Raw genomic sequence first — 26497 nt, forward strand, 5'->3', positions numbered from 1 at the left:
GAATATTTGTAGTCGGATGTAGACAGATTCTCTTTTCACCCTTTAGACGTTGTGTTATTTTTCCTTGACCGTCTAAATGTCCAGCTATGGTTACCGTGGTCGAGACTGTCGCTCCAACCTTTATCTGTTGCCTACTGGGGAAACGGTGTATTTCATCGCCTCGGTGGTAGTCCTGTACAACGTGGATGAACAGCTGCAGAGACACTACACTGGACACACAGACGACATCAAATGGTGAGCGACATACATCTACTCACACATATTATACACACAATTACAAAATAGACAGCTCTCTCTCTCTCACACACACACACACACAGGCACACACAAACCCAAAGGAGTGCCTTCACATACAGTCACATGCTTTCATCATCTCATCTGTCTTCTACCTTTCGTCTCTTTCCTCTCCTTCTCCCCTGTTAGAGTAGATATGTGCACCACACACACAATCCTCACACCTGACACTGAAGACTGTACCTTAGTTTAATCACCCAATGATTTATTCTCCTGATACCTAACAAATGCACACACACACACAGTCAAGAGGACAGCACGGTGAGGCAGATTTGCCTGGTCAGTATTCCTGTCTACCACTGCAGAATAACTCTGCTATAATGAGGGAAGGTCCGAGGTACACAGGTGTACTCGACTGGTGTGTGTGTGTGTGTGTGTGTGTGTGTGTGTGTGTGTGTGTATGTATCTGTGTGCGTACATCCCTCTTTAGGACACTGTAGGAAAGTATGTTGGGCAGGTGAAAACCTCAAACAGACGCTGCATGCTGATGACGAGCATGTTAACACACTCAGGGGTTAAAGAAGGTTCACATTATTAATGAACAGATTGTGATTCATCCTTTGATCTATAATCCAGACACATGCACACTCCTTTGGAGACCGAGATAAATTGCTACAACTCTGTACAACCTACAAGCGTTGCTATACTGCAATACCCTAAGTGGATTAATTCATCTTAAACCGTTTCATTTCCCCCATACATTAGTATAGACAGCGTGTGATAGCTACAGTGAAGATCTTACTCACAGCTTCAAAAACCCTCACTCATGAAACGCTGTCTTTCATCTTCTCCCTCCTCATCTTTATTCAAATCATCCTTTTTGATGTTGAAAGCCTTTTAACTGTTTTCTTGTCTTTCCGTTCACCAGCCTGGCTGTCCACCCCGATAAAATCACCATAGCAACCGGGCAGGTGGCAGGCACCTCTTCAGATGGCAAAGTAAGAGGTCTTCTATTGATATTTTATTACTTTGACTTTCAACATCTGAATCGCTCTTATCTTATTGTTCAAATACGGAGCTGTGATAGGAATAATGCTTCTGCGCTTTCCTTAAGGAAATAATGTTTGCTCAGCTGCTTCAGACAATTCTGCTAAATACACAGAAATAATGTTTCATCGCTGAGAGAAGTTGCAACACATTCACTATGTTTTCTTATATATTCACTGAATTCAGTGTGCACTTGAGCAACAACTTTTACTCTTACTTTGCGTCACGCTGATGATATCTCCCTATATTGTACCTGTGTGTGTGTGTGTGTGTGTGTGTGTGTGTGTGTGTGTGTGTGTCTGTGTGTGTCTGTGTGTGTGTCCTGGCAGCAGTTGGCTCCTCATGTGCGTGTGTGGGACTCTGTTAGCCTCAACACCCTCCATGTTCTGGGCACAGGCTTCTTTGACCGAGCCTTGGTCTGCCTGGCTTTCTCCAAGTCGGTAAGAAAACACTGAAAACTTACACACACACACACACACTTGACATTATTTCCGACTCATATGTGACTCTAGTTCATGGATCTACTTTAGCAAAATTGCTCTACTTTATCCCAAGTACTCATAGGTTCTGCATATACTGTGTGTCTTTTTTCCTACCGTTTTCCCAGCTAATGATTATGGGTCTGTGTCTCTCGGGGCATTTTAGAATGGAGGAAATACGCTGTGTGTTGTAGACGACTCCAACGACCACGTGCTCTCTGTGTGGGACTGGCAGAGAGAGGACAGACTGGCCGAGGTCAAGGTGTGTGTATGTGTGTGTGTGAGAGAGAGACAGAGAGAGAGAGAGAGAGAGAGAGAGAGCGAAAGAGAGAGAGATCATGGTCAAATTATTACTCTAAAGTGCCAATGTGGTTTCACCTTTTGGCTGTGGCTCAGCTGAACTAAGTGTTTGTTTCCTGCTCTGTGTGTTTTGTGGCAGTGCTCCAACGAGTCGGTGTTTGCAGCGGACTTTCACCCCACAGACAGCAACATCATAGTGACGTGTGGCAAGTCCCATCTCTACTTCTGGAACCTGGAGAAAGGCATGCTGGTCAAGAAACAAGGACTGTTTGAGGTAGGAGACCAGACTCCTCTTCATACCTAAAATAATAAAGTCACAAACTGAATGTATCCATGGACGCTGGTGCTTGAATGTCCCAAGTAAACAAAACCATGTGTGTGTTTGTGTTTTCCTTGCAGAAACAGGAGAAGCCCAAGTTTGTGTTGTGTGTGACTTTTGCAGAAAATGGAGATGCCATCACTGGAGACTCCAGTGGGAACATACTGGTGTGGGGGAAAGGTACAGTCAGCACAAAAACTCATACACTCTATCTTCAAACATAAGGCTCATGCTAACAGAGTTAAGTTTGTTAGCGATAGAGAGAGAGAAAGAGAGAGAGAGAGAGAGAGAGAGAGAGAGAGAGAGGAGTAAGAAGTCCATTCAGTGGTAAAGGCTAATAGTATTCTGCACATAAATAGAATAATTGTGATATAAATGTCATAACAAACAAAGCTGTGTGCTATGTATGCTTTCACCTCACTCAAGAGAGAGACATGGAGAGGGAGGGAGTGAAAGAGACAAAATATTAAAGAAAGTGAGAGTGTGGGAGAGTGTGTGTGTGTGTCTGCAAGCTGATTTTGTGGTCAGAGGCTCTAAGACGTCCCGTTGTATCAGAGTAGTCAGGAGGGAGGGGTCAGGACAGAGTCGGGACAGCTTGGTCTTGTGAGGAAACGCTCCTGACCACACAGAGGAACAGCTGCATTTCTCACTTTCACACTGCTTCTTCAAACGTATGATTTCTCTCACTCTCTCTCTCTCTCTCTCTATCTATCTATCAATCTATCTATCGATCTGTCTGTCTATCAGTAAATCTCCCCTCTTCAAGCGGTCGACCTTTATGCCCGACGCTGTCTCAGAACGATCTCTCTCATCTCACCTCATCTCATCTCTTCCCATCTCTGTCACGCAGGCACTAATCGCATTAGCCACGTCATCCAAGGAGCTCATGAGGGCAGCATCTTCGCTCTGTGTATGCTGAGGAACGGCACCTTGGTGTCTGGAGGAAAGGACCGCAGGCTCGTCTCCTGGGACGGCAGCTACCAGCAGATACAAACGGTGGAGGTGAGAAGAGCTACTGCAGTTCAAGTGGACTGCTGCTTTCAGAAAAGAAGTAGAAATTCTTCAGCCTGAATGAAATCCAACTATTCCAATGCTATTTTCTTGAGAAATAAAAAAAAAAATAAGGGCTCATGCATGGAGATGCATATGGAAGTGAAAAATTAGTCTTGTGTAGCCTCAAGGTTGATCACAAACTGTAGTCTTACCAATGTTAAAATGATTTAATTGCAAGCTGGCATGAGGTTTAATGTATAGCTGTAGGGCTCGTTCTAATGACCTGATCAGCTGCATTACCTTCTGTTAATATGTATTCATAATATGCTACGCTGCAAATCTAGCTCCCTCTGGTAAAGTAGGTCTTGGTCTTATACATTAACTATCAATTGCCCTCCTGCCCAGGGAGGCAGGCTATGAATTCTGAACACGGCATCATGTCATAAATATTGCAGTGGATGAGACAGGTTTGTGCTCTAGATAGCGTTCATGGATATTTATAGCAATGGAAATTATGGATCACATAGGCCTTGTTTGCTCTCAAAAGGCCGTACTATGCAGCAAAAGATTATTTGATGTTTACTATGGCGGATACTGCGCTCAGAGATCAAAGTTTCCCAGAAAAGGATTTCTTCTGTCCACTGTGGCACAAAGCGAACCATCAATATACCTGATCATCTTCATTTCCTGCAGGTGCCTGAGTTGTTTGGTCCCATCCGGACTGTAGCGGAGGGCAGAGGGGAGACTGTGCTCATGGGGACCACCAAGAACCTTGTTTTGCAAGGCAGTTTGGATGGAGAATTCACGCCCATAACACAGGTAGGCAACTTCCTAACCAATCTTACAATCCTACTGTAAAGTTGTCTGAGCTTGTCTTTTCTTTGCTCTAGTAATGGGAAAAGTAAAGCTTCCTTTTAAAAGCCTGTGATGTTCCCTCCTCCTCTCCTCTCCTCCTCTCTCTCCTCCAGGGTCATACAGATGAGTTGTGGGGTCTGGCAGTTCATCCCTGGAAGCCCCAGTTCCTAACCTGTGGCTATGACAGGCAGGTCAGCCTGTGGGACTCCAGTTCCCATCAGCCCATCTGGACCAAGAACATGGAAGTAAGTGTAGTCAACACTGCCCCCTGGGGACAGTCATGAGAATTACATAACATGCAACACATCACCTCTGAAAAGACACAGTGGACCAGTCGCTATTTGTTATTTGTTGTTATCAGTTATGATGCCTGTGAGAAGCAGAGAGCAATTTAACTTTTTACTAACTAAAATGTACAGTTTTTGAATGGAAACAAGTTCCAAATCTGTAATCAAATAGATGATGTCCCATATGCATGATTTCAGTTTTATGTGAATTTGGTTTATTTTAAGACTTTTCCTTTTTATTGTTGACATTAAACATCCTCCACTTCCTGTTTCTGACAGGATGCCGCCCAATCAGCGGGCTTCCACCCCTCTGGAGCTGTAGTTGCCATAGGAACACAGACCGGCAGGTAGGGGAATCCCATCACTGCACACTTCATTCAATCACTGTAACAAGATACAGTATGCATGACTGCTTCAATCAAATAAATCATATTTGATTTTACAATTTTAAAAAAACGTATCACCCTGTGTGATGGAAACAGTCATGGGCTCCGTCTTCTAGAGACTTAAATTGATGAATAGAGACTTGAATTGATGAAGACCCAGACTGTTTGTTCAGCAGTCTGTCATTGATCCTGCAGGTGGCTGGTACTGGACACGGACTCCAAGGATCTGGTCACAGTCCACACAGATGGGAATGAACAGCTGTCTGTTATGCGTTATGGGCCAGGTATGTGGACAACTGCTGACAATGTGACAGCAGTGGATGGGATGGGTCACCCAATCTGAAAAGAACTGGTGTCCATGGAGAGTGCTAGTGTCACATTGTCTATTTTTTTCTTTCTTTATCTGGAAAATTTACAGCCCATAGCATGTATTTATGTCAAGAAAAAAAAGAAAAAAAGTCAAGGACAATACAAAAAAGCACTGAACTCCATCATGGGGCTTGTTAATGACAGGCATCAAGCACAAGACAGCATACAAGACAAATCATGATTTAAAGTGTTACAGAATAATATTCCTAAAAGCATCATTACAAACAACTAATAGGAACATCACACAGTAGGGAATAGATGAGTTACATAAACTAGTCCCTTACAAAGGGATGCTTTCCAGCAATCCTAATTAATTCTTCCATTAAAGATCAATGGATTCTGGATATTTTTAATAGTAGTGGTAATTTATTCCACTCTATAGCTCCAGTACACAAGAATGAAATTTGCTTTTTCAAAGGCCTTTACCCCACCATTCACTAAGATGAGAATATGGGGGAAATAGTCACATCTGAGCTGTGATATAGGCATGTATAAAGTGACTATACACACAAATTCTACATAAATTAATGATATTTTCATAATGGTTCCACTATTCCATACTGTATACATACTGATACTTATATTTTATTACCTTATGTTTATACATAGTTACATTTATATACGTTGCATATATTTCTAATTTTTATCATATTTTATCATATTTAAATAAGAGAAATAAGCAGCTGCAGTGACAACTGTAACTTAATCCATACATGTTATTGATCCATACCCTCCCCATATTTACAACAAATACAGTCTACTTAACATATGTTTATATTGATACCAACATACATTTATATTTACATAGTTCACATTTACGTTCTATTGTATTGCTTTATTGTTTTGTTTTGTTTTTCAAATTTTTTTCTGCTTATTTTATATTCTATTGGTGTGATTATATTCTACTTGTATTGTTCCCTGCTGAATCCTATGACTTTTGGTGCTGCTACAACAAATTTCCCCACAGGAATCAATAAAGTTTCATCTTATCTATCTAGATGGCAACTTCCTGGCCATCGGTTCCCACGACAACTACATCTACATCTACGCTGTGACGGAAAATGGGAGGAAGTACAGCCGAGTGGGGAAGTGTTCGGTGAGCACCTTTATTTATAGTCCCTCCTCATCGGTAGCTCCGTTATTTATAGTTCCTCCCCTCATCAACTGTATATTTAGTTCCCTCCTCAGCTCTGTGTTTGGTCCGCCTCCATCCTCTCTGTGCACTTTGTCCGCAGTGTGTGTGTTGATAAAGAAGCGCACCCTGTAAAATGATATGTGACAAGGAGCTGAGTCATACAGTGCTGAGAGGGTTGCTGTATTGGGTCTGTATTGAATTTGTATCTAGGTTGCTCGAAAAACCATATTATTATTTCCAGTCCAAGAATACTATGAAGTGCGTGGTTGTGTGTGTGTAAGCATGACTAATCCAACCTCCTCCCTCCGTCTGTCTCTGTCTCAGGGTCACTCCAGTTTCATCACTCATCTGGACTGGTCAGTGGACTCCCAGTACCTGGTGTCAAATTCAGGAGACTACGAGATACTCTACTGTAAGTTTGCCCACTGTCACCTTCTCACAGCCTGTATTACATTCATGGGGTTATGTTTTATTTGTGTAACATTACAGAGGAATTCATGTTTACAGCGTTCTGACAAGTAGGCTACACTCAAAATGTTTGTAAATGTCGATTCCTTTACCCTTCACATTTTTGAGAGTTGTTGCCTGGTACGCTGAGCTCTCTGCATATCATACGTGACTGAAAATCAACCTTGTGCAAAATTGTTAGTGTTAAAAATCAACATGATGCCAGTGTTTATATAAGTCCATGTAGCTACACAGCCAATTTTCCTCTGTTCATAACTGTCTTCAGTGACAATTATTTTGATTTGACAAGTGTTGATTGGAGAGATGTTTGCCCACACATAGGGCTGATATGGCTCTCAAAAGTGTTAAATTAACTCTGATGGGTGTGGACTTACATAAACAAGGAGGAATAATGTTGATTTTTAACACTTTTGCTGTGTACCACTGATAATGAAGTAGTCTAAAACATGATGTGTGTTTGGCTTGTGTGTGTGTGTCCTCTTAGGGATCCCATCAGTGTGTAAACAGGTGGTGAGTGTGGAGACCACCAGAGATATCCCATGGGCCACCTACACCTGCACTCTGGCCTTCCAAGTCTTTGGTAAGTGAAAGCTTTCTCTCTCTCTCTCTATGTGTGTATGTGTGTGTGTGTGTGTGTGTGTGTGTTTATGTACGTGCAACAGCATAACCAGACATTATCGTCATTGTTCCTCAGGCTTGTGGCCCGACGGCTCAGATGGGACCGACATCAACGCTGTCTGCAGGTCCAATGAGAAGAGCCTCCTGGTTACTGGAGACGACTTTGGGAAGGTCCACCTCTTCTCATACCCATGTTCACAGTTCAGGGTAAGATGACTGCACTAATGTGGAAAAATACACAAGTCTGATCTGTAATAATCAATATCTGCCTCTCTGTAATTCTAGATTCACCTGTATTCCATATGATAATGCACATATTTCAGATTTCAGCTTTGAGCCAGTATTAAATTTGTTTTTGTTTTGTTTTTTCCCTTTCAGGCTCCCAGCCATGCTTATGGCGGCCATAGCAGTCACGTGACCAATGTGAACTTCCTGTATGACGACAGCTTCCTGGTGTCGACAGGAGGGAAGGACATGAGCGTGATGCAGTGGAGGATAGTCTGAGCAGGCAGATAGAAACACACACTGTTGGCTACCTGCTGCTGCTGGGCCTCGCAACCCACCTGAAGTGATCTGAACTGCACTAAACTGAACCGAACCAAACTCAACGTAAATTAATTCAGAAGATCAAGCATGGCTCAACATGTTGACTGAACTGAACTGAACTGAACTGAACTGAACTGAACTGAACTGAAATGTGACTTGACAGAACAGGAACCTGTGTCCCAAGGTTTCGTTCCTAATCTGCACTCAGATCCCAAATGAGATGAACTGTTGGAGGTGTAAGTGTGCGGTTGCTTGAAATCCAGAAATCCAGAATATTTCTCCTTTTCTTTATTCACTCTACATATTAAAAAAAATCTCTTTCTCACATACTGTACATGCCAATGATATGAGACAAAACAAATCAAAAGGATGAGATCCAACTAGACAGAACCAAAGGCTCTGACTTTGAACTGCATTTGTACAGATTGGCTTTCATTGTTCTTGTATTGTGCACACCCTGCTATAGTTTGGACTGAAGAGGTTTATTTTCTAGCCTATCAGAGCCATTCCAGACTGAATACCATTGCCATGAAGAGGCTGAATCAAACAATATTCTCCTTGGTTCCCAGCAGGTAGTTGGAGATCCAGGAGCATTGGAACAAAAACTGTGTTTGGAAGGATTCAACAGGCAGAACATAGTGATTTTCTAATTGTTAAAGTTTCTTTTATTTTGTATTTAACAACTCAGGAAAGCACTAGTGAAGCAGGATTTGAACCCCTCCCCTGTTACTAACACTGACATATCACAAGAAGTCTTTTTCTGTCCTAAAAACACCACTCTGCCTTGCGAAAACATACAGAGAGGTATTGACCATAATTAATATATTTAACTATCATTCGACCATTATTGATTTATTTGTATTGACTAATTGTACATGAATGCTACCTATACAGTCAGGGCACATGAATTGGGATGTAACCAATGCTGATTTTGGTGGAAATTAAAACATTAGACATAGCAAATAAAATTAATAATAATAATTCATTATTCTGAATACTGTACCAGACTGTACTAGGCCCCACACTTATCTGGTAAATGGGAGACTCACTGTCTCCATTTGGCTTCCTGAGGTACTGCACGGTTTCACCCCAGTCTGATGTGACGATAACCTCCATGGCGTGGGACCATGATATGAGGAAAGGAATTTAATCTGTTTCAGCAACATTATTTGGAGACGTCCCTCCTGTTTGTGCTTCCAGGTCTTTAAAGCCCGAGAGGCATCTTTTATTATTTATTGATCATCCTTTACTGCCAATTTCACTTCTTTTAAGTTTTATCTTTTTAATAAAACCCTGTATAGTCCTAGATGTGTAAATAGACTGAGAGGTTTGAAACGGATATGGGCAAAATGTAGGCGTGTAGATATATTTGAAACCGTTTCAAATGCTTGGAATAGCTTGTGATGTGCTTGATTTATCTTGCCAGACAGGGAAAGCTTCAAAGATCACCAAACAAAATCAAGCACATGTTGAGTTTTTCGATGATGATGAAGCCGTTTCAAATCTGTATCTCTCTGCATTATGCCCAGATCGGTTTAAGGAAGTGTAGGGATCAGACCGTTGCACTGTAACTGTTTACTTCTGATGTGCTCCTTGGTTGTGCACTGTCAGCCACTGATTAGATAAAGAACTTAGGATAGGTGACTCTTGTACACTGCACTGCGTAAACATACAGCAGGTCTATTAACAGTATGAACAAGCAAATCACCGTTAACCACTTATTGAAGCTTTCCACAAGCCAAATTCCTCTCACAATAATAATATCTTCTCTCAATCTTCCATTCTGTGTAACAAAAAGTCAGATCTACATAGCAAGTAGCACTTCTCATCATATGATTAACAGCAAGCCAAGAGTACAGACATGCATGAATAAACATGGTTTCTTTTTAATGATTGGGGTTAAACACGAGGTGTATTTTTATTGTTTTGAAATCCGGAGGGTTGGCTGATTGTTGGAGCTGGCTTGTCAGGAAAAGCACTGAAATCCTCTGACAATAATGATATGAAGTCACCACTCTGCAGAGTGAATGTAAAATGATTTGTCTTACCACTAAACACTTGGGGCTGCAGAATACCATTGAACATTTAACATTTGTCTGACAGTAAATGCAACATGAAATTCCTATGAAGCCATGTCTTATATTTTTTGTGATGCTTGTTGTCAAATCGCCCTAAGAGGTGCCATTTATAAATAGGATGCACTTTTATTAGCAAGATTTATGATCCTTTATGAAAAAGAACAACAGTATAGCAATCCTGTAATAAATTTCATATTAAGAATATTATAGTAATGCCATAGCAGATAGAAAAAAAAGCCATATAGTACAATAAGATGACTATAAACTCACTACTGAGTAGCCTAACACAAACACACTAAGTCCCTATATGAATATTATAGTGTGTGTGTGTGTGTGTGTGTGTGTGTGTGTGAGAGAGAGAGAGAGAGAGAGAGAGAGAGAGAGAGAGAGAGAGAGAGAGAGAGAGAGAGAGAGAGTGTGCGTGTGTGCGTGTGTGTGTAGGGGGGTTGGGGAAGGAGGGGGCGGTCAACGGCATGCATGTGCGCGTCTTCGTCGCAGGTGGGCAGCATTGAGCCGGTCGGGTCCCCCTCCGCACGCCGTAATAACATTTTCCTCCAAATCTCCACCTCGCCAAAACACTCCGAATGGGAAGAAAATATGGCATCAAGGAGGCGGCGGCCGACGACCACACTTCACCGTCTTCTACCGACCGCGAGCACCGCCTGAACATGGACCTAACGATAAGCGGCGCATGTGGAGAGAGACAACGGAGCACAAAGCAGATGGGACAAAACGCTCGGATTCTCGCTTAGCGTTTCAGCAATACGACCCCATCATCAGCCTATAATATTCCCATAGACGCATATAGGACACAAGGTGGAGGCTGCCCGGCGGTTCTGCCCAGCGGGTCCATCGCAGCCTACCGTGAACCGCAGATCCAGAGATAAAAGAGGACTGCTGGTCATATTGATCAGTTTCATCCGTGCCATCATCTCCCATTGAATCAAAGAGGAGAAAATGAGGTAAGCAGCGAGCAGCACCATGCGCTCTCTTTGACGCGTCATGACAGATGCGCACCGACACTCAGCCTTCTGCCTCCAGTCTATATCTACATTTATATATGTATATTTATAATCATGTATATCAAACGCTATCATGTATTGAATAATTACAGTGTCTTTGATGACCTATGGTTTATTGTGCTCTCCATAGGACAATATTTTGACCATCGGGGGCCCACCCACCCACCGGGCCTCTCTGCTCAATAGGCGTCCTATTGAATTCGCTTTACAATGCTATTGCCCGATACGAGGTGATTCTTTCATATCAATATTGCCGTTTTCCCCCGCAATTAGACCTCTATTGTCATTGCTGGACACGCCCCATTTTATTGAGTGCAGGATTTAGGCAGGCTAATGTTGTCATGGAAACGACAGCATCATGTATTTCTCCACACATTCAATAGGCTGTATTTTACCTGGTAAAATGCTGGTTGCGTTGCATACGTGACTGATGCATCAAACGCTGCGCGTATACAGCGGGGGAATGGGATGATTGAGGGCTCCAGGCACAAATAACCCATTCTAGGCATTTCCAGAGGAGGAGGGTGTTTATTCTGGTGGTTGCCAGGCAGGTTATCAGACCCCCTCCTCCTCCTCTACACACCCCTACATAGGCCTACACCATAATATTCACACACCCACACACACACACACGCACACACACATGCACCCTATGCCTATGGAAAATGAGCCTGTCTGCAGTTAAAATCCTCTAAGTCCGTGTTCTAAATCGACCCGCGGGCCTATGGATTGACATAGTATTTTGAGCCTTTCCCTGGGTATGTTGGTATGCAGAATGCAGTGAGGCCCAAATCCTCTCCACAAGCAGTAAGTCTCTGTATTCTGTTCTATTTATGAAACAGTTTTTCCTCCTGCCTATGGTGACTCCTCTGTGTCTCTGGAGCTGCAGCCTGCACCATTCTGTTTTATGGCTTCAGATTTATCCTGACAGCTCTCTTCAGACAGAGTGCACGCTTTTTGTTTTTACTGTAGCTACCAGTGTTTGTGTGTCTGTGTGTGTGGGGCTGTGGTTGTGCATGTGACTTCCCTCAGAGAGGAAAGGGAGGCAGAAAGAGAATAAGAGAGAGGGAGTGATAGAAAGAGAAAGCTATGTACTCTCTTATCCAGACAGTGTGTGTGAAGTGCTACTGTCCCCTGTTGGACATATTTTTTTAACATATTTTGATCCAAATAATGCACCCCTCTACTGTTATCTCATATAACTCAAAGCCAGTAACTCAAGTATTTTGCTCAGAGACGGTAAACATGTAAGATTCATATTTCCAGTCCAGTTGGATGAACTCGCCGCCTCCTCTTTTCTGTAAAGCTCTGCTGCTTGTGTCCCATCCTGTGTGTGTGTTTTTGCCAGAGGCAGATCTGCTCTTTGACTCAGGCCCAAAAGGGAAGTCTTAAATCTCCACAAAGCAACAACAAGGTGACTGGCTTTTTCTTTTCAGAAAGACAGAAGATCTAATTCAATGAGATGATTTATTCAGCCCCACTGCTTCCATTGCAGCCTCTATGTGTGTGTATGTGTGTGTGCATGCGCCCATGTGCATGAGTATACGTGTGCATGACCATGTCCATGTGCGTGCATGTGTGTGTGTGTGTGTGTGTGTGTGTGTGTGTGTATATATACATATGTGAGTGGAGCTGAGCTATTTTTATCTCTGGGCAACATTAGTGGTTTCATCATGCTATGTTGCTTCTGTATTCTTCTTGTCAGACTGGCTGCTGTCATACTGGCCCTGCTTTTGGATGCGTGTGTGTGTGTGTGTGTGTGTGTGTGTGTGTGTGTGTGTGTGTGTGTGTGTGTGTGAGAGAGAGAGAGAGAGAGAGGGAGAGAGAAGGTAGACAGAGAAATGGTGGAAGAGGGCAAGAGAGTGAGAGATCCCTCCTGCACCGTTAATGCAGACTGATTTCTTGTTGTGGTGACTCATGGTAGGAAAGGTAGAGCGAGTGAGGCCAGCCAGCAGAAGGTAAAACGCTGAGTTATGCGTTTTACTGCAGGCTGCTGCTGCTGCTGCTGCTGCTGCTTCTGTCCCCAGAGCCGATCAGAGAGCAGCCGCACGTGAGCGAGCGTCACCACAGCCCCAACACTCTCCCATTCCTCAGCTTTTCACTGACAGTGATGATAACTAGGGACGGGACGATGTATATCGAAATTCAATATATCGCAGTACACAAATGTGACAATACGTATCGTGGGGCAGAAAAATTAATCGCGGTATTAGCTACATTTTATTCTGCTGTACTAATCACAAATGAGACGGCTTGCCCATCACAGTTTCACAAGCTCTCCATCCAAATGAAATTATTTGCACTTTGTAATGACATTTTTAAATTGTTGTTTACATTCTAGCTAACCAATGCCATCGCTAGAAAGATTTGTGGCTCAGAAATAAACGTAATTCTGCACAGTCAGATTTTGTTGTCATTGAACTTTTATTTATTACATCGTATCGTGGTTGTATTGAATCATGAACCCAATATAGTGTATCGCATCGCATCGTATCATATCATATTGTATCGTATCGTATCGTATCGCATCGTATCGCATCGTATTGTATTGTATTGTGAGATAACCCTAGTGATGATAACACATTAGTTTAGCCTGTGTATTATGAAGACCAGCTAGATAGGTTTCATCAGCAATTAATAAGTGCAGCATATTTGCATTGTGCGTAGGTGTTGCTTCTTTTGTAAGAGATAAAACAATAGGCAGCATAGTTCATATTTGTGTATTATTCTAGATTATCTCTGTTTCATTTGAAGTGCCTTGGTGCCTCCGCAAGCTAAACTGCAGACCATGCGATCCCCCTTCTCTCTCCCTTCCACCTTTCCTTTCATTTCCCATTATCATATGCATTATACGCTAAACATCACAAGACATTACATGCATGCCCATCGTATTGTAATGTGGTAATTTTCCACCATATTCCATGCATCAATATGAAATCATATGCCTGCAACCTTCATGTCCGTGGAGAGTTAATAATGAAGATGCATCATGCGTCCCTAGGCCATATCAGATGACCCCACCACATACTGTCTCTCTCTCTCTCTCTCTCTCTCTCTCTCTCTCTCTCTCTCTCTCTCTCTCTCTCTCTTCCCCCCCTCTCTCTCTCTCTCTCAGTTTACACCCCCCAGGTTTTGAACACAGCATCCTATATACAGTTTACTCCCGATCTAATATTGTATATTGCTCTACAGCTAGTGCTTCCTACTTATTTCAGTGTTACATAAATATACATTAGCTTCTGTTTAAACCTCCTGAGGCTACTTATTTTAGCAAAGATTCTAATGTTATATTTCACCCACCTTGCCGACTGCTTTTTAGCCGCACGGTACATCTGCTTACTAGTTTTTAAACCCACCAAGCCTCCTAATCTTTAGAAGACTAGAATGCTCTTTGTTTGTTTCCCACACCTTGGCTTGCTGTGGCAAAGCAGCTTAATAGTCTAAGTTTGCCTCAGCCAGATGGACCACTGTTCAGGACAAATTCTTATAAAGCCACAAGGAAACCGCAAATGTTATGCTAGGAGAAGGAGAACTTTGTAGCTGGAACATGTGAAACAGAGATCGTCTACTTGTGTTTCAGTCTGCCTTCGACTGCTTAATTCATGCAGTTCGCCTGATTTTGAGTTTGAATGTTGTGCTCTTTACGCAGGCTGAACTCTTATTCTATAGGTTAATTAGCGGTTTTATATGCTTTTCTTACTGTTAAATTCAGTTAGCAGATTGATCTATGTTGCTCTAGACTCTATTGATAGTTTTATTGTAGTTTTTTTCTGCTTTATGCTTTATGCGTTTATGTCCTACAGACAGCTGGGTGTAAAGGCGCTGTTGTTTCCTATATAGGTTAACATGTAATTTCCATCCAGTGGAAATGATTCCTTGGAGGCTGAGAGACAGCACTCCAATCCTTAGAGCGGAGCGAGGTGACTGGCCTGGACTGGTCACATGTTCTCTCTCTCTCTCTCTCTCTCTCTCTCTTGCATTCCCTTAGTCTGTTGCAACACTCCTGCGCTCCCTCCTCCTCCTCCTCCTCCTCCTCGCTCTCTCATACTCCTTCCTTCTCTCTCTCTCTCTCTCTCAGTCTTACTTACTCCTTCATGCATGCCGTCTCAGGGTGTCTGCTCTGTTGGCGTGGTGGATTTTCAAACCGCTCAGAGGATGTAAAGAGAGGGGGGGGGAGTTGAGTTTACTGCAGCGCCGGACAGCATGCGTACCGCTCTCTCCTCTCTCGCCAACGCTTCCCCCTCTCCTCCATAATCTCCCCCTACCTCCTTTCATCCTATGCTTGAGGACTGTCTTCTTCTGCAACATGTATTCCCTTGACGACTTCGGGTAAGGAAACATGACTCCTCATCATCCTCTCTCTCTCTCTCTCTCTCTCTCTCTCTCTCTCTCTCTCTCTTCTCTGTGCTTCAGAATAGGAATATGTTGTGTTTCTGTTTAAAGCCTGGCTCAGTTTTCAGCTGCGTTACTGTGTTTGGATCTTCAAACGGCATATGGAGCATTGTTTGTCAGCAGGAAACCTTGGTATTTCTGTCTCTCTCTCTCTCTCTCTCTTTCTCTCTCTTTCTCTGTCATTCTCAATATCATTCCAGCTCTATATGCTGTTGAATTGTGGAATTGGCTTGAGTTGGAGAGAAAGTGAGGAAAAAGGGGAGAGGAAAAGCTCCTCCAGGAGTTGCTGACTTTCTTCTCTCTCTCTTTCTCTCCACCTCTCTCTCTCTAGTTTCTCTCTCCCTCTTGCCAGCTGTTAGCAGCGAGGCCTGATTGGTTAACCTCAGCAATCTCTCATTGGTTCAATCTTTTCTGGGGAAGAAGGAATGAGTTTCTCGCTGTCTGTCAGTGCGTCCGCTCAGCTGCTCTGGATCGTCCACTGGATTGATCCCATCTGACTCATTGCGTGTGTGTGAGTGTGTGTGTGAGAGAAAGAAACAGGAAGAGAGAGAGCGCTAATCTCTGAATGGCTGAATGAGTGGGACTATCAAAAGCCAGATGAGAGAGGGATAGAAGGCTAGAAGGGTCTCTACATAATATGGCCTTGGCAGATTACTGCAGAACATGGTGATTTGTTGAAGCTCAAATACAGATGTGGACCGGAGTAGATACATCAGAGGTTTACGCCTGATAGCATGCACTCTAGTAATCTACTGTAAAAGCACTGTACAACAGAAGGAAAACCTCTCTCTCTCTGTCTCTCTATCTCTCTTTCTCTCTCTCTCTCTCCCTCTCAGTATGTTCATTATTTATGAGCGACCGCAGATATGGACAGGGTCATTTAGCTCTTGCATTACTTGCAGGATTATGTGCAGAGACAGCATGTTACAAGAGGAAATTATATTCACGATATCATTTCTCAAGCTGTTTGTCCTTATATTCGCTCTACATAACTCCAGTTAGTGTGTGACCTTGAAGCCGCTACTGTGCTTCTGCTACTTGCATCATTTCAAAAACTACTTTTGCTCAAACTCTTCGTCTGTGATTTCTTCCCATTTCCCCTTCAGTTCTCCCCTCTAATGTCACCCCAGCTTTTCCTCCCTTTCTCATCTCGCCCTTTTCCTCTCTTTCATTCTCTGCTATCCTCCTAATATTTCAAACCACAGTCCCTGCACGTGGGTTAAGAAGATAACAACTGTACACATTCCAATACAGTAGATACATGGAGGTGGAGGTGGATACATGGAAAAATACAAAGTGTGCAGGTTTATTTAATGCTGCACTGTCTGGAAGATCATAGTTATTATCAAAGATGGACCGGCTGAAGTTCATTCGCTCAGCTCTTTCCTCTCAGACGGTTCTGCATGCCGTGCCGCCTGCTGCATCTCCTCTCTGTGACGCTGTGTATCCTATAGAGTGTTTTGCTCCAAACGGAAGTGCTGTTTCCCTTTAAGGATCAGGATTAGTGTCAGGACGAGCACCGGAGAGCGCTGAGGAGGGTGGAGCGAGGAGGAGAGGTGGGGGAGGGGCGGCGGCGAGGGGGGGGGGGGGGGGGGGGTCGCTATCCATATGTGTCCATGACAATTAGCCTGAAGGCCAGTTGGCATCTATAGATGTATGTAATGAATAAGTTACGTCATTATGGGGGTCAATATGCCTACTTTCTTCTGGGACCGATTTTTGTTGGCGAGCAGTATCAGCTTACTGTATCAGGAACATTATGACCATTTATCTCATCTCCCTATATGAAGGTAGATTTTCATTATGCAATTTACTGATTTTATGGCTCAAAGCCACTGCTTCCTGATCCATGTTTTATCAAAGAAGCCCTCAATCTTGAGTTAGAAAAAAAAAAAAAAATAAGTATACATGGATATACATGGATATATACAGGATGGGGGTAGAGACCCAGAAGGGCTTATAAGATGCCTCACCCTCATAAATGAGAAATATTAAATTGCACAAAAGGATGAGCCTGTGCTCCTTAGAGTTTGCACACTAATTTGACATATCAGATGTTTCAAAAGTAGGTATACAATTTTTAATAATAATTATAATAATAATAGTGAAAAACAAAGCTGTATTATTTTGGTCATTTTTTTCCTCAATCATCACATTTCCAGCCATGACTTAAATTGTACCTAAAAACAGGAAAAAATATTTTTTTGCAGTGAGTATTAATAATACAGTGTATATAAAAATACATGAAACAGGCTGTAAACATCTTTCTCATATTTTAGTTTTGTTTTTCTAACAGGCAATAATCTCAGCCTCAGTACATGAATAAAACATGGGGCAACCACATGCACATATTAGCGACACATGTTTGATCTTGACTCTAATCACCTGCCCTTGAGCGTTTTATCTGTGGCCTGTTCTCCTGGTGTAAATGTCAGCCTTGCCTCCAGCAACAGGCAGCATCCCCTCCTCAGGTTGTGTTGGAGTCTCGTCTGTCACACATACAACTTGTTAGCGTTAGCCTAACCTGTCATGGACACGACCTGCAGTCCAGCTGGACGCTCAGCGCTGCGGACGAGCCAACAGTAATTCTCCTTGGCTCGGACCTCGTGTGACCAATCACTGTTGACTGTAACCCTCATTTAACCAATCACAACTGGCATTTTCTGCCACGCGGTGCCAGTCGTCCCCCTTGGCGGCGTGTGACTCTGTGTCATTTGTGTTGTTTGCTGTCACCACGGCGCATGAGGTCAGCCGCTAGGGTGACGACCAGTGAACCGGAGAGGTCAAAGTTCAAAGAGGAACATTCTGTCAGTCTCACTACGAAGAATCCTCAGTCTTGGGACTTGGATCATGTACAGTATGTGTGTGTGTGTGTGTGTGTGTGAGAGAGAGAGACAGACAGAGAGAGAGAGAGAGACTGAGAGAGAGAGAGAGAGAGAGAGAGACAGAAAGAGAGAGAGAGAGAGAGACTGAGAGAGAGAGAGAGAGAGAGAGAGAGAGAGACAGAAAGAGAGAGAGACTGAGAGAGAGAGTGAATCTGTGTGTGCTGATGGAAGCTTCTGACTTTCAGATTGGTACCCCACTGCGTTAAATAATGATTGAGCATTAGGGCTTGCTCATGTTAATGGACATTTAGCACACATACCTCCTCTAGTTAGTGTGTGTTGTACATGTTGGTGTGTATTCGCCCGCTACATCTGTCCCGTGAGCTAGAGGGCATCCCAATCAATAGGAACAGACCACAGTATAGACCGCTGTTGGTGTAATTCAATGGCTTAGACCCTGTCTAATACTGGGTGGCTATGGCAACAGCAGGCTGGGTTCAAGGGGAGGGGGTTCACACACACACACCCCCTAAACTATAGCGCTTGATGGTTCACCACGTCTGTGCGTGTGTGTGTGTGTGTGTGTGTGTGTGGTAGAAGAATCTGGATGGGGGGAAGGGTCTAGTTAGACGGATATGAGGTAATCTCCTTTGGGGTAACAGTATGACAATAGCACAGAGGTTCAATGATGCGCACATACACACACACACATACACACACACACACAAGCACATGCTCATCTGTTATGCGGTCAGACAACAGGCTGGTCAATGACTTCATCTCTGCCAGTCTGTCAGTCAGTCATCTCTTTGTTGCTGGATGGATGGATCATCAGTCTCATACGAGGCTCCGGATGCAGTAATATAAGAATTCATAACTGTGGGACGTTTGTAATCTCACTCCATTTTTAAGTGGATATTTGTGATATTTTCCTATCTTTGGGTCATTTATATGGCCACCGCTCCTGTTCGTAATTTATGTCACAGGCTTTCAGCATGAGGATTATGCTGCTTTTAATGAAGTACAGTTTTTGAGGCTTATATAAAGGACATAAATAGGTGATGGAGCAGCACAAAAACGAGTTTGTGCCATAGATTGCCGCTGCTGATTCCGTTTCCCTTTACCAAAATGGATATACATCGGCTCCAAGTGCTGCGTTACTGCCTCCCTCAGAGTGTCAGTGACTCAGGTTTGTTCTACAGCCACATCGCTGCCAGGTTTGTTCCCATACTTTGTACAAGTTTGTGTCTGTCTGTGTGTTCAGTCCCATTTCCAGTGTATGTCAGTGGTGGGTGACAGATGTTAAGTGTCAGAGGCATTAATTGGAATCAAAGCGTAGAGGGATGAAAACATTTCGGGGTGAACATGATAGTGCTTCTGCTAATTCAGATGGGTTGTGTGTACTTGACATCTGTTAGTTTGGTCAACTGGGTTTACTCATTCTGTGCGAGGAGAGTGTTACTATATGCCAGCAGCACAGAGGGTGTTGGTCCGTGATAGGAAGCTAAATCTTTCCCTGTTGTATTTTAATCAGAGCTAAAATACTAATCTCTAATCTTAATCTGGCCTCTACAAACTGTTGTTTAGCTACAGAATTTAGGTTATTTTGGATTAGTTATCGTATGCACAGATGATTTCATTTGATTTGGCACAAACTGCAAAAACAAAACAGCATTTTGTTGGTATTGTGTGTCTATTTAATAGTAAAGCTTTATCATTGCGTAGATGAATAGTTATATTTCTTTTATCATCCTCCATCACAATGAGTGATAGATTTCAAAAGTCAAAAGTTCAAATCATAGTGTCGCACTCTGCTCTTTTTTTTGACGATCCTCTTTTTGTCTTTCCTCCCTCCCGGTCACATCTTTTCTGTCAAAGCCAGCGACATTTCCAGAGAGCCGCAGCTGATAGAAACCGCCTGCTGTGTGAACACGAACACTGAGCGTCTCCTTTATTCTACACACTCTGCAGCCCCATATATTGTATCTCTGAATAGCAGGGCGCTGTAAGGGCTCCATACATGTTTAATTTACACAAGTATTGAAGACAGCATGGCTTCTGGCTAAAACGACAGCCTTTCGGGCCAGTGCCCTTCTCTCTCTCCCTCTCCCTCTCCCTCGCTCTCTCTCTCTCTCTGTTCTCTGCCAGGAGATGGAGGGATGGAAGATGGAGGGAAGCGATGGAGAGAGAGGGGAGGGAGGTTTTCATGCTGCCGCTGTCCCAGATGAGAGCTGGAGGATCAAACAGCTATGTTGGCTGTCTTGTCATCATGAGGGAGAGGGAGAAGGAGGGGGGAGGGTGGGTGATAAAAATAAAGGACAATGAGGTTTTATCTGTACAGTACGTGCAGCTGCTCCTTACAGCTGACCTGGACCACTAGCACACATGCAGCTGCCTGGCCATTAAGACCTGACATTAGAGCATCATGACTTCAGCCCTCTTTGCTCTCGGCTCTGATAGCCAGATAGAGCAGTGTACAGATACAGACAGACAGATACAGATACAGCAGTGTACACATTACAAAAAATTACCATGAATCAACAACATTTAAGTTTTTGTAGATTTCAGAAATCAGCAGTATAATTTTATGAATAACATGGATCTGGCTATTTTTGTCCTGTTTTTTTGTTAGTTTGTTTCATGTTATGAAACAAACTGCTCCGCCCATCACACCTAATGAGTGATTTCAATGTGCCACTTTTGAAAAGAACTACAACAGAGTAGATGGTAAAAATATAGATAACAAAACGCTGATTAGTGTTTATATCATGATATCCTGATTACACACCATAGAGCTCCTAATAGAAAAGCTCTGGTGTAAAACAGTGAAACTGAAAAAAAAAAAAACATGATAAACTTACACATGTAGCATCCTATTACCTCTTATTACCTCATAATGTCTCCTATTACCTCTTTTTACCCTGTGATACTTCCCGTTTCCTTCTATTACCACATATTACCCTCTATACCCTCTGTAACTGCAGCATTGATCAACAACAGCATTTGAATATTAAGTACAGTGAGAGAGTCAGGATCTACGTCCTGAATCAATGTCACAAACTGAATTTAACTACATGTAAAGTGACATTCCTTTGAACAAAGTCACTGAGCTGTTCTGCCTGTTTTAGTGCCAGTAGAGCTGATACAATAACAGCACTGTGGCAGTGCATTGCAATACATGTTAATCACACAGTCAAGGAAATACAGAATGTGGGTCATGCGTTCACTGCTACTGTGTTCTGATATTTGTGTGTGAATTAAAAGTAGCAGCAACGCAAACCGATACAAGGCATGAGATTGAGCTTTTTGCACACAACAAGCACGACATTTAGCTAAGAACATAAGCACATTAATGTGGTTTGCATTAATGCCATTAAGGCCTGCAGCGCTCCCCTGTCTCTCTCTCTCTCTCTCTCTCTCTCTCTCTCTCTCTCTCTCTCTCTCTCTCTCTCTCTCTCTCTCTCTCTCTCTCGCTCTCTCGCTCTCTCTCTCGCCCATTTGGGGCTTAATTGTAGCCCATTCAGCAGTATTGCACTGTACTTTGTGTATAAGTGGGGCAGAGGTTAGATAAACACAGTATGGTGTAGTACAGTACGAGCATGACCAGGACAGAGTGATGGAGCGTGGACGTTGAGGCTTTGGTGACATCGTATAGATTATGAAAATTCTATCTGCTGTGTGCCAGTATATAATAGAGTTGTTCTTAGTAGAAACATGATGCATTAGTGGAGGAGATGGAGGCATTTTTGTGCTATCAAAGCTCTGTTTTAAATTCTTTAAATCCTCATTATTGCGGTCTTAATCATGCCTGCTATGAAAGCGCATTACTCTGTGTTCAGCACTAATATCCCCCATAGTGATTCTATATAGAATGTGGTTCTATATCACAGGAGAAAATAGGTCTGTGGTGCAGCCTCAGAAAAAAAGCTACAACTCTGTGCCTTTTTTTCTGACAGTGTAGTTGCCCTATTTGCTGCTGGCAGCTTACAACTTACAGTGTGATTTGATATTATATTCACTATAAGCGCTATTGTTCAGGCTGACTGTACTATAGTTGCATCATTTATACAAACTTGTCTTCCAACCAAATTGCCAAGCTGTCGTCATTAAAGGACAATACCGTTGTTTTGTTTAAGGTTGTGCCAACGGTTTGTGCCTTCTCCTTTATTCCTGCTGATATCAGCTATCAGCGCTCAGTTGCTGAAATTCATTTTTGTACAGTAAACAGACTTGAAAAGTGCCCAAGATACATAATCCATCACAGTAAACATGAAGCCTTAATTTGGTTTTTGCCAAAGTTTCTGTTTTATCATTATTTCATTGTGCCTGAGTTGAGTATTTTCATATTCAATAATCACTCAAAACATGTCGCCATATAACCTTTATTGTCACATCCATGTCTTCTTATTTGGACTGCCTTTGTTAGCAGGGACAGCAGCTAATTTCAAGCTAGGTTTGACATCATAAAGTAAAAACAACAAAAAACATGAGTAAATGTTAAAAAATCCAACTACATACGGCATGCATTGCAAAATGATTGGAGGAAACATAAACAGTAAATTGACTATAACTCTATATGACACCGGTATTCTCCTTTAAGTTTAATAACCTTGTTCCACTTAGCTTGGTGGCCGCAGGGTTACATCACATGCAGCAGCATAACTTCAATCCCTGAAAGCCGGCCTCCCTCCCTAAAGAATCTACTGCGTACTTCTCTCACTGTTTCCTTTGTACAACCAAGTGCCTTCTCTTCTACCCTCTCTGTGCTCAGTGTGCTTGCTTACTAATAACCGGGCTTCACACTGTTTCTCAGCAATAAAGTTGGCTTGTGCTGTTTTTAGTTCCCGCAGGCCTCCTTCCCTCCCTCTGCCTGTGAACGCTACTTTCCCTGTGAAGCAGATTAGAGGTCTTGTAAGAGAGTTAAGTCCTGGTTAATTTAGATTTAAGACTGCAGTGAGGTAATGATCTGCCTGCCAGGCCCTGTCTCTAATCCAGCCACTCAGACAGACCTCTTCCTTCTGTCAGCTGGACCCCCACACCCACCCACCCAAATATACAAGCTCACGCCCAAACACACACACACACACACACAGAGGCATGCATACTGTAAACGTCCACCACGCCCCTTCATACTATGGAACACAGGCGGTGGTTTTGCCCTGCCCCAAAGTGCCCAGTGAACCCTAGAGGCTACAATCCTCCTGGTGAGCGTAATAATAACAGACAACTAACCAAATGCATACCCAGTAACCAATATGTGTGTGTGTGTGTGTGTGTGTGTGTGTGTGTGTGTGTGTGTGTGTGCGCCTGTTTCTGCAGTCCTCTCTGTTCACTAATCTGGCCCTCTGCTAAAAATAGCTGTGACTGTTATTTTGGGTGTATGTATGGGCACCATAATCTATGTGTGGGTGTATAATAATACAGTATATCCCTATTCTGCTTTGAAAAAAGGGTGACAGGACTTCACAACATAGGCTGGACAGGTTCGCTCTCCCAAGACAAAGCTGAGAATGGAAGTGGCACAGCAGACCTGATTGAGTTTTTTTTTCTGTGCTTTCCATTTCACAGCACAGTGTGTTGAGTTATTGTGCTTATTTTATAGGCTGACCCTGAGAGCTTCCACTTGCAGTCAACTGTGTGAATTTGCTGTGGAAATGATTTGGAGACTTTCCACGCCCTCAGCAGTCGGATGTTGGAGACAGAGTGATGTTACAGCAGTGTATTGCTCCGCTGGACATGAGATAAATGTCTCCTACCTGAGGAGGTCATGGCTTATTTAGCAGACAACCCTTGGATTGAGTTACAAACTGTCTGTCTATGTTTGTTTGTGTGTGTGTGTGTGTGTGTGTGTGTGTGTGTGTGTGTGTGTGTGTGTGAGTGTGTGCATGCGTGTGTTAGCTACAGTACCAACCAGGGATGAATAAAACAGTGTAATTAACCCTCCTGCTGTAAGGGAAGCTCTTTTGCCTCTGTGGTTGCTTTCGTTCCCGCCTTCCTCATCTCTCTTTTGGCTTTACAAGAGGATATGAGTTTTGAAAGCTGGCTAATTTGCATGAAATGAATTGATTAATTGGGGTAAATTAATTTGTCACCAGCTCTGCAGAGCGACTGCCGCACCCCTGTGGTACAGTGGATGCTCAGGCTCATTAATTCTTCACCTTGTCTATTCATCTTTCCCCAGATGTGACAATTGAAAAAAATGTTTATTTGGATTTTCTCAAATGAGAGCTCCTCCGCGGTTTTACCTGTTTGCACTCATCAAACTATCAATTCTCCTTATATTCAACACGTTCTGTACGCAGATTGAGTTACTAATGGCTCATTCTTAAAAGCTTATGGAGGGTGGAGGGTGAAGCTTAAATGCATGAGGAAGTTTCACTCATACTCATCACTAGCTTTGTCATGATATACCTTTGGTTCGTTTGTTCAACATGAATAGAGTTCTGCTGACACTGCACTTCTGCACAGCCATGATAGCCTAAGTGGTTTTTGACATTTCGTTTTTATCACGGAAACAAAGGACCTAACGAATCTAAACTGCTGTCACGAGCCAGCAGTGCACGGCTCTGTTGAATGACTCATCATTTGTTCGGGTCTGTTCGGGGGCCTTCCACTGTGAACCAGCACTATGAAACAATTACCCCGGCAACAAAAGCTAATTGCCATGATAACAGAAGCTCTGCCCTTGGGCGCTACCCAGAGAGGATGCCTCGACATCACCCCACCCCACCCCGTCAACCCCTATCTCAGTTTGCCAAGGAAACGCTTTCCCAGCCCAAATAAATCCGGGCAGAAAATTGACCAAATTGTAACACTGGCAAATCTCACAGCTTTTTTTTTTGAAGAAACACAAAACTACTGTTCCTAATGTACACACTCAAACTCACACACATACACACGATATTTGCAAGGACTAGATCAGACCCTCCAGCACTAAGAATTCTGCTAATGGACTGGGCTGGGAGGGAAAACACACAGCCACAACACTCGGAAAGTGTGTGTGTGTGTGTGTGTAGGATGGGTGTGGAGGAGGGGAGGGCACATATGTTTAACCATGTGTGTAGGGCAGTGCTTTGCTTAATTCAAAAGCCTGGGAATGTGGCCTCCTTTTCACCGCTTGCCTATAAGACTTATTTGACATGGGGAAGCACTCATCTCCTCTCTCCCTGTCTCTGCTCTCTCATTTTCTCTCTTTCCATGTCTTTCTCTCTCCATCCTCTGCACCCTCTGCCCCTCTTTTTCTCGTTGTCTCTGGAGGTGAATGTTATCAAGCCGCCGTTGAGGTAGCAAAACGCAGGGTCAGACGCTTGGAGGAGAGCCACTGGCCTGCTATCAACTGCTGTGTATCAGTTCAAGTTGATCCATTTTCCAGGCTAACGCTTCAGATACAGTATACAAGTATTTCCTCTATGTGGAAAAAATGAATACTATCTTTTTAAAACGATACAATGCATATTAATGAAGGAAATGGCTTAAATAGCCACTGCACATGCGGGAAAATTAAAATATTTGGTCAAAAATATTTGCACTCGTCTCATGAGTGGTGTGGAAAACGTACAGTATTTCCTTTTTTATTCATGAGTTGGATGTGGGGATAGTGCTAATGCATTTTTAAAGATGGAGTCTATAGAATAGGAGAGAGGGAAAAGACCAGCGGGCATTGGAGTGGGAGACAGAGGGAACAGGACAGCGCTGTCCAAATTATAAGCCAACTGTAGATCATATAAGGATTCTTCACCTGCTTAAATCACCCATACATCACCCATGATGCATTCCTACATCATCTTCCACTGACATTCATTCATCGCCATTTACTAATTTTGTGGTCAAAAATATTTGCACTCGTCTCATGAGTGGTGTGGAAAACGTAGTATTTCCGCCGTTGAGTGATTCTGCACTTAAAAATTGATTGAAATTGATTGTGTCTAAAGAAAGCAAAAGTCGCAGTGTGAGACCTACAATTTTAGTTTTTCAATATGTTGACGAGTGCTTCCATTTGACCTTCAGACGTGTTGCGTACCTTCCTGCTCCGAACATCAGTTTGATTCATCATGTTATCTTAATGTCAGTGATTGTGATTTTCAGCCATAGCTGACCTTTTTCAGATTATGACATGCCGTATTGCCCGCCGTACTATCATAACA

General features: G+C 43.0%; 2 protein-coding genes across 7 annotated transcripts in view; both read left to right on the forward strand.

The window, feature by feature from the left end:
- The window catches only part of eml1 (EMAP like 1), a 41223-nt gene extending 31058 nt beyond the window's left edge, over positions 1 to 10165 (forward strand). For all 4 annotated transcript variants that reach the window (XM_078289360.1, XM_078289361.1, XM_078289362.1 and 1 more), the window contains 16 exons: positions 85 to 234; positions 1163 to 1232; positions 1611 to 1721; positions 1927 to 2022; positions 2200 to 2334; positions 2460 to 2559; positions 3230 to 3381; positions 4066 to 4191; positions 4341 to 4472; positions 4794 to 4861; positions 5096 to 5184; positions 6268 to 6365; positions 6729 to 6816; positions 7357 to 7452; positions 7567 to 7697; positions 7869 to 10165. In XM_078289360.1, the coding sequence (XP_078145486.1) occupies positions 85 to 234; positions 1163 to 1232; positions 1611 to 1721; positions 1927 to 2022; positions 2200 to 2334; positions 2460 to 2559; positions 3230 to 3381; positions 4066 to 4191; positions 4341 to 4472; positions 4794 to 4861; positions 5096 to 5184; positions 6268 to 6365; positions 6729 to 6816; positions 7357 to 7452; positions 7567 to 7697; positions 7869 to 7994 (1768 nt within the window). In that variant the 3' untranslated portion in view covers positions 7995 to 10165. The remainder of the gene's footprint in view (positions 1 to 84; positions 235 to 1162; positions 1233 to 1610; positions 1722 to 1926; positions 2023 to 2199; positions 2335 to 2459; positions 2560 to 3229; positions 3382 to 4065; positions 4192 to 4340; positions 4473 to 4793; positions 4862 to 5095; positions 5185 to 6267; positions 6366 to 6728; positions 6817 to 7356; positions 7453 to 7566; positions 7698 to 7868) is intronic.
- A 5128-nt stretch (positions 10166 to 15293) lies between these two features.
- evla (Enah/Vasp-like a) overlaps positions 15294 to 26497 on the forward strand; it is a 29534-nt gene continuing 18330 nt past the window's right edge. For 2 of the 3 annotated variants that reach the window (XM_078289503.1, XM_071904237.2), the window contains exon 1: positions 15294 to 15465. In XM_078289503.1, the coding sequence (XP_078145629.1) occupies positions 15443 to 15465 (23 nt within the window). In that variant the 5' untranslated portion in view covers positions 15294 to 15442. Of the gene's footprint in view, positions 15466 to 19481; positions 19571 to 26497 lie in introns of those variants that run through there. The other variant, XM_078289502.1, reaches the window with a different exon arrangement.

The sequence above is a fragment of the Centroberyx gerrardi genome, chromosome 17 (genome assembly GCF_048128805.1).
Source record: "Centroberyx gerrardi isolate f3 chromosome 17, fCenGer3.hap1.cur.20231027, whole genome shotgun sequence".
Classification (NCBI taxonomy): domain Eukaryota; kingdom Metazoa; phylum Chordata; class Actinopteri; order Beryciformes; family Berycidae; genus Centroberyx; species Centroberyx gerrardi.